At 43.0% G+C, this 10,097-nt stretch overlaps 1 protein-coding gene across 2 annotated transcripts in view; it reads left to right on the plus strand.

Moving 5' to 3' along the window:
- Positions 1–10,097, plus strand: part of EPHB3 (EPH receptor B3) — a 138,278-nt gene that overhangs the window by 98,472 nt on the left and 29,709 nt on the right. For both annotated transcript variants that reach the window (XM_026689819.2, XM_087965414.1), the window contains exons 4-5: positions 4,820–4,975; positions 9,252–9,587. In XM_026689819.2, coding sequence (XP_026545604.2) covers positions 4,820–4,975; positions 9,252–9,587 — 492 coding nt within the window. The remainder of the gene's footprint in view (positions 1–4,819; positions 4,976–9,251; positions 9,588–10,097) is intronic.

Raw genomic sequence — 10,097 nt, forward strand, 5'->3', positions numbered from 1 at the left:
ATTTTACCCTACATGGGAATCTATGGACAGTAGATCTCTTCAATAATGCACTCAACTAGAACATTAAACAGACTTTCTATTGTGCCATTATGTCCTGGCTTATTACAAAGCGAATGCTAATTGTAGTTTGTTGTCTTGCATAAAACTGGGAATCATAGTGAATAGGCCAAAGTGTGGTGACAGTGCCTTCAAACCTTGATTGACCTCCAGGAAAGTTTACTCCAGGAAATCCCAGGTTAGCAGGATGTGATGATGCTGAGGAGTTGAAGGAAAAAAAAATCCCATCAGAAGATACTGTGATGTCACCCGTTTCTGCCTGTCTTTCTGATTGATAGATGAGTTCTTGGGTTGTTATTCACATAAGGAAAAGGAGCAAAAACATCTTCAGTTTCAGCCAACAGGCTCTTTCGCATTTTTGGTTGCTATCCCAACACAATCTGAATGCTATTTATCTTGAGTGGCTGGTTATTAGAAACCTGTACAGCTTTGGAGAATTAGACATTATATTAACCATTCGGCCTCCCATTTCACGCTCATTGCTGTGAGCAATGTTAGTGTTACTCTGCATTCAACGTTTTGGTGGGTAAACTATCCACTCTGAAATGATCAAAGCTGGCAAGGTGAAATTATTCTCGCAGGTGTATGACATTGTCTTTAAGCCCTTTCTTACTCCCTTCCTGTCCCCTCCTTCTCTTTTCTCTCTCCCTTCCTTTCCTCTTATCCCCTCTTCCTTCCTCTCTCCTTTCATTTCCATTCATTTTCAATTCCTCTTTCTCTTTCCTCTCCCTCTCTATCATCTATCATTTCTCTATCTACAGTATCTATCATCATCATTTATCTACAGCAGGGGTGTCAAACTCGCCACATGACGTATCACGATTTTCCCCCCTTAAAACGGGTGAGTTTGACACCCCTGATCTATGGTATAGCCTTCCTTCCTTCCTCCCTCCCTCTCTCCCTCCCACCCTCCCTCCCCAAGGGTGGGATACGACAGGGTTAACTACCGGTTCGGGATTTACAAGTTTTCCTGCACGCTGGGAGCCACGCACCTGTAAATCTGCGTTCAGAGAAGCAGCCTTTGAAACAGCCCTCTTTTCCTGCTTTTTTAACTGCAGCTGTGCCTCGTTCGGCAGCTGAAGTTGAAAAATCAGGAAATAAAGATCAGGTAAGAGCCCAGGTGGGCGGTTGGGCAAAATCATCAGCAGACATAGAACCAGTTCTATGTCTGCTGCTCTTCAGAGCTACCGGTTCTACAGAGGTGGACAGAACTGGTAGAAACCCACCCCTGTCCCTCCCCCTTCCTTCCTTCCTTCCTTCCTTCCTTCCTTCCTTCCTTCCTTCCTTCCTTCCTTCCTTCCTTCCTTCCTTCCTTCCTTCCTTCCTCTGTTCCTTTCTTTTTCTTTCTTTCTTTGCTTTCCTTCTTCCCTTAACTTCTTTCAACACATCCTCCATTTATCTCAGGAGCCTTCAAACTTGACAGCTTTAAGACTGGTGGACTTCAATTCCCAGAATTCCTCCTCCAGTCATGTTAGCTCAGGAATTCTGGGAGTTGAAGTCCACCAGTCTTAAAACTTGCCAAGTTTGAAGACCCTTGGTTTATTTTGAAGCAGAAACAATGAATACAGCAGACTGCTGAAAATGGAATTGTTCCTGCTCCAGCCTGAGGAGACTCAAGAGGGCAAGACAAGGCACCACCAGTAACTGCAGGAATTCCAGGCAAGCAGCTTCTGAATTCTGCTGGGAATTCCGGGGTGGTTAAAAACAAAGAACAAAAAAAAAATCACAGAAATTCAAGCAGACACAAGGCAGGCCCACAGACATTCGTGTGGATATATGCGTGCACGCAGGCATCCTCTCCACAAAGTCAGAATGTTCTTCTTGCAAGATGTTCAGGAGCCTTGGAAGTCTTCAAACTATTGAATTACTGCCGAATCCTCTGTGAAGGTCTTGCCAAGGAGAAGCTGGGCCGAGAGATAAATCTTGGGGGGGTAGAGCAACCGGTAGTGGAATGCAGGGAAGTGTTTCCTTTTAAATCAGTGTGGTAGGAGAAATAAAAAAAAACCATGGGGGACGTTTGTCTGATATCACTTCTTGGGGATATCGGTCCATCTGATCTGCAGAAAGACTTGCCAGGCTGGTCTAAAGTTTGCTCTTTAGTTTGGTTTAGTTTGCTTTCTTGTCATTTCACCTCATACAACAAAATCAAACACCGTTTCTTGACCCAAAACTCAGGTGTAAACTCTTTTTTTTTTTGTCTGCCTTTAACATTTGGAGAGAACCTGAGCCTGAGGCGGGTGCATCACGAAGGTAGCCCAGTTGTCAGTCAAAAGCTAAGTCTCTTTTGCTCTCACTTGTGTGCCACGAAGGAGTAGAATACGACTAGGAAGTGCAACCGAGAAAGCGTTGGAGATGTCTCGATTGCCTGGCTAGGAAGGGGATATTTCTGCTGGGAGCAGGGTATCTCGTGTTTCAGGGCTCTGGGCTGTTGGACACTCAGGAAGAAGCCGACAGAGACAAATCACTGCATCTGGGACTGACCGTTGGAATGGGGTAGGCGAAAAAGCAAGAGGCGTTTGAGCAAGGATCGGCCGTGGGCACCTCTGTGTTATAGCACAAAGATGGACTGACGTAAAAGAGCCTTAAAAACACTCTAAGCAGAGGGCGGCAAAATGAAAAATGGTGTTTTAATTATTCCTTGCCAGCAACAACAAAAAAAACAGGTCAGCTGTAGTTGTTTTCAGCCAACAATTATTGGTAGAAAATAATCCAGTTAAGCTGGCTGGTTGGGAAGGAAAGAACAAGATATGCTTTTATATATATATGCTGTGTATAGGTAGTGAAGCCACTATGTGAGTCTGTCTGTCTATTTATCTATGAATATCACCCCCTTTTTTATTATTTTTACAAATAACTTAAGACGGCAAAGATATCCAATATATTTTCTTCTTTTCCTCACAACCCTGTGAGGTGGGTTGGGCTGACAGAGAATGGCTGGCCCAAAGTCACTCAGCTGGCTCTAATGCCTAAGGCGGGACCTAGAACTTATAGTGTCCTGATGATTGGTCTAAAGTCATCCTGGCGGCTGTCATGATTAAGGCAGGACTAGAACTCATAGCGTCTTGATGATTGGTCTAAAGTCATCCTGACGGCTGTCATGATTAAGGCAGGACTAGAACTCATAGTGTCCTGGTGATTGGTCCAAAGTCATCCTGACGGCTGTCATGATTAAGGCAGGACTAGAACTCATAGCGTCCTGGTGATTGGTCCAAAGTCATCCTGACGGCTGTCATGATTAAGGCAGGACTAGAACTCATAGCGTCTTGATGATTGGTCTAAAGTCATCCTGACGGCTGTCATGATTAAGGCAGGACTAGAACTCATAGCGTCCTGGTGATTGGTCCAAAGTCATCCTGACGGCTGTCATGATTAAGGCAGGACTAGAAGTCATAGCGTCCTGGTGATTGGTCCAAAGTCATCCTGACGGCTGTCATGATTAAGGCAGGACTAGAAGTCATAGCGTCCTGGTGATTGGTCCAAAGTCACCCAGCTGGCTTTCATGCCTAAGGCAGGACTAGAACTCACGGTCTCCCACTTTCTAGTTTGGTGCCTTAACAACTAAGCCAAGCTGACTCTCAGAGTCTAAGCTCCCCGTAACATCATTACACAAGCATGTAAAGAAGCGGTTTCCACAGCAACATCCCTTGAGGGGAGCCTTGCCATGATATTTCTCCCTTCGCTATGAATAATCCGGAATCAGAACTGTATTTTCTTATATCCTATCCAGAGCCTATGGCACCACACTCGCAAACTGTTGAAAGAAATCAATAAGTGAACCTGACTATTGAGATTTAAGATGCTCACATTGGAGAAAATATTGTGTTCCTTCAGGCTGTGGTGGGGAAATGAGGTCATCCTCTCCGAAATGTCCTCCCGACAAGAAAGACAGAGGATTAGAACCCATGTTATTATATTCAGTTGAAAGGACAACGCCAGATCCTTTTATTCCTTAAGTCTAGAAATGTCGATCTGGAATGATGAACGTTTTAGTCCCTCCACTCAACAGGAGCAATTAGCTAGCAACCCTAGCTAGGTGGACTTCAACTCCCAGAATCCCTTAGCCCCAGCAGATTGGCTGGGGAATTCTGGGAATTGAACTCCACAACATCTTCAAGCTGCCAAGCTGAAGCTGGAGAGTGTAGGTTTAAGGAAGCCTACATATCTGTTGGCATTCTGGGTCTTCTTCCTATTGGTGAAGAGTTTATAATTTTTACTTATTTGTTTCCTTACTTATTTACTCATTATTTATTTATTTATGAACTCCCTCGGAGATAAATAAGAAATAAACTGTCCATCTCTGTCGAAGATAAATTAAAGGAGAATTTGAATGAAGTGGCCTCTTCTGTTACTTCTTTCTTTCTGTTCATTACATAAGCCAGCTTTCCCAATCTCTTGGCTGCGTGGACTTCAATTCCCACAATTCCTAGCTAACCTGGCGATGGCCAAGAATTCTGGGAGCTGAAGTCTGAACCTCTGAACCCAAGGCTGCTGAAGTTGGTCTAGACCAGGGGTGTCCAACCTTGGCAACTTTAAGACTTGTGGACTTCCACAAGTCTTAAAGTTGCCAAGGTTGGATACCCCTGGTCTAGATACAATCGAAGGTTGGCCTGCAGTGGTTTTTCCACTTTGGTCCTCCTTAGTTGCTGGTTGTGAAATTCAAGATGGAGAATTGAGAGTGCATCGTGCCCAAGGCTGCTGCTTATCACTTCTTGCACGCCGTTCCCTAAGCTCAATTTTGTCTATCTGTGTGTTTCCCTTCCAGCTTGCGGTCCTGGGTCATTCAAGTCGAAACAGGGAGAAGGCCTCTGTTCTCCGTGTCCTCCCAACAGCCGGACGAGCTCTGGAGCTGCCACACTTTGTACGTGCCGGAATAATTATTTCAGAGCGGATACCGATCTCCCCGACAGTGCCTGCACCAGTAAGCCTCGTTCCAAGGTTTTCTTACGGTTTTAATAAATGTTTACTTGCACAGTCTCAGGTATCCAGAAGGAATTAACATATCTCTGAGATCAAAAAAAAAAAAAAAAGCCAAACCCACAAGAGGAATTAAATTAAGAACGCTGCTAAATGCAAGCAAGATGGGATGTTTCTCATCTGGCCACATCTGTCCAGGCAGATAGCCAGCCTGGGAGAGGATTGATTATTTTCCAGAAAGGCTATTTCACACGCTAGCTGTGTTTGCTTGGCAAGCCTACATCGAGATAAAAACCATTGAGATTGCATTTGCACAACATGCTAGGATGCTGGGATAAACGTGGTTGGTTTGGGTCATGGCTGTGCTAACCCAGCCTATTTGTTTATGATTCCCTAACCAGGTTAAATGTGTTTGTGAATGCAATGCTGGGTAGAATCCATCCTGTAATTGCCACTAGGTGCAAATTCACCAAGAAGCCAAAGGCTTTGGCACCCATTCCGGTGTTTGTCAGCCCTTCGACATAGACAAGCCTGAGAAACCAATGCCATATAGCTAGTTCTCGACTTACGATCACAACTGAGGCATTGATCATGTTTACGTTGCTAAATGAGACGTTCAGTGAATTCTGTCCCATTTTACAATCTTTCCTGCCACAGTTGTAAAGTAAATCACTGCAGTTTGTTAAGTTACATGCTTGTTAAGTGAATCTGGCTTCCCCATTGAGTTTGCTCATCAGAATGTCACAAAAGGGGATGACATGCCCCAGGACGCTGCAACCGTCATAAATATGAGTCAGTTGTCAAACATCTGAATTATGACCATGTGACCATGGGGATGTTGCAATGGTCATAAAGTATGAAAAACGGTCATAACAGATAACAGATAATCAGAGTTGGAAGGGACCTTGTAGGTTATCTAGTCCACCCTCCCGCCCAAGTAGCAGACCCTTCACCATTTCTGACAGATGGCAGTCCAATCTCTTCTTGAAAGTCTCCAGTGATGAAGCTCCCACAACTTCTGAAGGCAAAAGCTGTTCCATTGGTTGATTGTTCTCACTGTCAGAAAGTTTCTCCTTATTTACAGGTTAAATCTCTCCTTGTTCAGTTTCCATCCATTATTTCTTGTCTGGCCTACAGGCACTTTGGAAAATAGCTTGACTCCTTCCTCTCTGTGGCAGCCCCTCAAATATTGGAAGACTGCTATCCTGTCTCCCCTGGTCCTTCTCTTCACTAGACTAGCCAGGCCCAGTTCCTGTAACCGTTCTTCGTATGTTTTGGCCTCCAGTCCCCTAATCATCCTGGTTGCTCTTCTCTGCACTTTTTCTAGAGTCTCAACAGCTTTTGTATAGTGTGATGACCAAAACTGGATGCTTGATTGGCTGAAACTATGCCACAGACTCTAGATCAGAAGTGATTGAAAGGTGGATCGGGCTGTATCCTTAGATCTCCAGATGAGTGGATCCTTTGAGATTGCCGATTGTCAAAGCCAAACAAAAAGAATTTCCACCATTGCCCTCAATTGCACAACTGAAATTCTTGAAACGTCTCTCATCTGTCCTGGCACTCAAAACCAGTTCTTCTACGATTATGGGTTGTCTCATCCCTTAAGAGTTCCTGTAAAAAACAAAAACGAGATAAATCCAAATCTATGCCAAAGAGTTAAAGGGGTTTTAAGTACATTGGCTAAAATATAGCAAACAAAATACAATAACTAATAAATAGAATTAGAATTTGGGCTGCTTTGAATTACCAGCAATTCTTGCCTCCGTTGTTAAGTGAATCACCACAACTGTTAAGTTAATAACACGGTTATGAAGTGAATCTGGCTTCCCCGTTGACTTTCCTTGTCAGAAAGCATCCAAATTTTGATCATGTGACCAAGGGGATGCTGTAATGGTTGTAAGTTTGAAAAAAGGTCATAAGTCACTTTTTTTCAGCTGGTGTAACTTTGAACAGTCACTAAATGAATGATTATAAGTCAAGGACTTCCTGTAGCGTCCATTTAAGACGAGAAAATTGGAAAGTAGTTAGTTAGACATAGTTCGACTAGATGACTTTATCTGGCCTGGGAAATTAAACAGACGAGTCTATTAAAACCTAAATGTGTGATTACCAAGTATATCAGTCTAGACTGGAAAATTAAAAATTTAAAAAAAGAAATCCTAAAAGCAGAGAATAATCAGTACAGAAACGTGTCTGTGAAGCCAACAGGTTGAGTTCAGCTCAAAAGAGATTTCAACTTTCATTTTTGAAAGCAAGGCAGATATTCACGTAAAGGTTCATCCAGTGCCAAGATTTTCAGAATGTTTTTTTTGCAAAGCAGCTTCAGGAACTTGCTTGGAGAGGAGAAGGGCACATAAATCATCTCACAAATGCTAGCCAAAAATGCATCTTTATGGCCAGTTCTTCCATGATTCAAATAAGAGTACACGATAAATTTGGAAAGACCTTAGAGTTCAGTTTGGAAGACAAAAGGGATGCATTTGTAAATTTGCTGCTTCTCCCTTTTTTACAGAGGTCATGTGGATTGTTAAACTCAATATAATCTAACATAGTTACATTTTTTTTAATCGTCTCCTGCACCGTTTGAAAAAGTTTCCCTGGAAAATATTAGCACAATGTTCTCCGCAAGAAGAAATGAAGACTTGGCTTCCAAATGGATCTTTTTTTTTTTTTTATAACTGAAGCAGTCAAGTTTTGGTCTTTAATTCTTCCAGATCACGTGGCCCATTGTTTCTTTCTATCCAGCAATCTAAGCTACAATTTTTATTTATTCGGTATTATGGGGGGAGCAAGTTTCTTAGAAGAGAACCCTACCCTAACCGAATTATTATTGAATGTTGTCTTAATCCAAAGAGCAATGGAATGGAGTACTTCTTATTTCCATCCATGTACTCAGTCTGTGAATAGCGTGAAAATTGTGAAAGGCTATTTTTGCATACCCCAGAACAAAAGCAAGATGCTTCGAATTTTTTTCAAAGCTCTCTTATCAAGTTTCACCCTCCCCGCCCTGTCCCAGTTCTCGTGGGTGAAATCTGGCGGCGAGTTAGCAAATTTCTAAAAATGACAGTATTTGGTATAAAAATGCAACAACCCCACCTCCTAGGAAAAAAGAAAGAGAAAAGGCGAGCAATTTTTTATTCCTGCCATTATGGTTTCCATGTCCAAAATAATAATTTTCACAATAAAGAGTTGGTCTGTCCATCTCTGGGCACACAGGTAATCAGTAAGCCTTTCTAGGTAAACAATGTTACACAAAAAAACAACAAAGAAGGAAGAAAGAGCAAGACAAGCAAGACAGGAGATTAAAAAAAAAAGTAGAAGGAAATAAAGTTTAAATAAAGTTAAATCTAAATTAATACCAGCCCCATTCATTTGTGTGCAGCGGCAGCCAAAAAAGCTAACACAATCCTGGGTTGTATAAACAGAGGCAGAGAATGAAAATCACGTGAAGTATTAGCACTGCTTTAGTAAGGCCACACCTGGAATTCTGCATCCAATTTTAGCCACCACGTTACAAAAAAAGATTTTGAGACTTTGAAAAAAAAAAGGGGGAGGGGGGCAAAGAAGAGCAACTAAGACGATTAAAGGCCTGGTGACAAAAACATAGGAAGAATGGTTGCAAGAATTGGGTTTGGCTAGTCTAGAAAAAGGAAGAACTAGGAGTGACGATAAGCCAGTATTTGAAGGGCTGCCACAAAGAAGAAAAAGGTCAACTTATTTTGCAAAGCGCCAAAGGGCAGGACAAGAAGCAATGGATGGAAACCAATCCAGGAAAGAAGCAACCTGGAATTAAGAAGATCCTTCCTAACAGTGAGAACAATTAACCAGTGGAACAGCTTCCCTTCAGTTGTGGGTCCTTCATCATTGTAGGTTTTTAAGAAGAAAACTGGAACAGTCACTTATCTAAACTGGCGTAAGGTTTCCTGCTTCAGCAGAGAGCTGGATTAGGAGACCTCCTGCTCTGTTATGATTGATTGGATTATTAAATTGTTTCTGTTGTGTCTTTATGTATCTGTCATTGTAAACCATTTTTGCTTCCATCCCATCCAGAGTCCAGGTTTATCCCAAGCGCACTCATGCTATTCGAAGCAAACCAGTGCCTCTAATCCTAGCATCCGCCTTGCAAAGCCAACATTTTGCTGCTGAGTCCCACCAACTCAGAAGTACACATGATGTGCTCACACACACACACACACACACACACACACACACACTCACTCAGATTTGGGGGAAAGCCACTTTCGAGATGCCGTGAGGTCCTTTGATTTTCCTTGCAGGCGTGCCAACGGCCCCCCGCAGCGTCATTTCCAACGTGAACGAGACGTCGTTAGTGCTTGAGTGGAGCGAACCGCGCGACGCGGGCGGGCGGGAAGACTTGCTCTACAACGTCATCTGCAAGAAGTGTAGCGTGGAGCGCCGGCTGTGCATGCGTTGCGATGACAACGTGGAGTTCGTCCCCCGCCAGCTCGGCCTGACCGAGAGGCACATCTACATCAGCAACCTGATGGCCCACACGCAGTACACCTTTGAAATCCAAGCGGTGAATGGCGTGTCCAGCAAAAGTCTCCAAAACCCACAGTTTGCCTCGGTCAACATCACGACCAACCAGGCAGGTAAGTACTTCCGCAAAGAATACTATAATTCCTTCTCTCCCTGGAACCTTCTCCGTTGCACCAGTGAGGATCCTGCTGGGTTAAGTTAGAAACCCGCCCCCTCCCCCAAAAATGACCCAGGAGATAGCATTAGACCTAACAAAAGGATTTTTGTTGCAAAGAAATCAAACGCGTTGTTAATTTTGTTTGAAGTATTTACAAGTGAGGTAATGCGAGCGATATTGCAAACAATCTTCTTTTCCCAACATCTAAACACTTAGCATAGCAGTCCGGCACCAGGGTTGATTTGAAATAAAAATAAAAAGGATTTAGATACCTAGACCTGTAGTGAAATGAGCAAGTAGATAACAGCTGGAGTAAAAGGGGCAAGGATATAACAGAAACCAAACCTGTTACATATGTGTAGTTCTTGTTTCATAAAGTCACAATGGCTTTGATTTTTATTTTTAATTTTTTTTGGAGACTCCCCAAATTTGAAATTGCAATTCTCTGGCAACTGATAGAAAACGA

The sequence above is a fragment of the Notechis scutatus genome, chromosome 4, assembly GCF_049901735.1.
Source record: "Notechis scutatus isolate UNSWTSFEM ecotype Mainland chromosome 4, rNotScu1.2, whole genome shotgun sequence".
NCBI lineage: Eukaryota > Metazoa > Chordata > Lepidosauria > Squamata > Elapidae > Notechis > Notechis scutatus.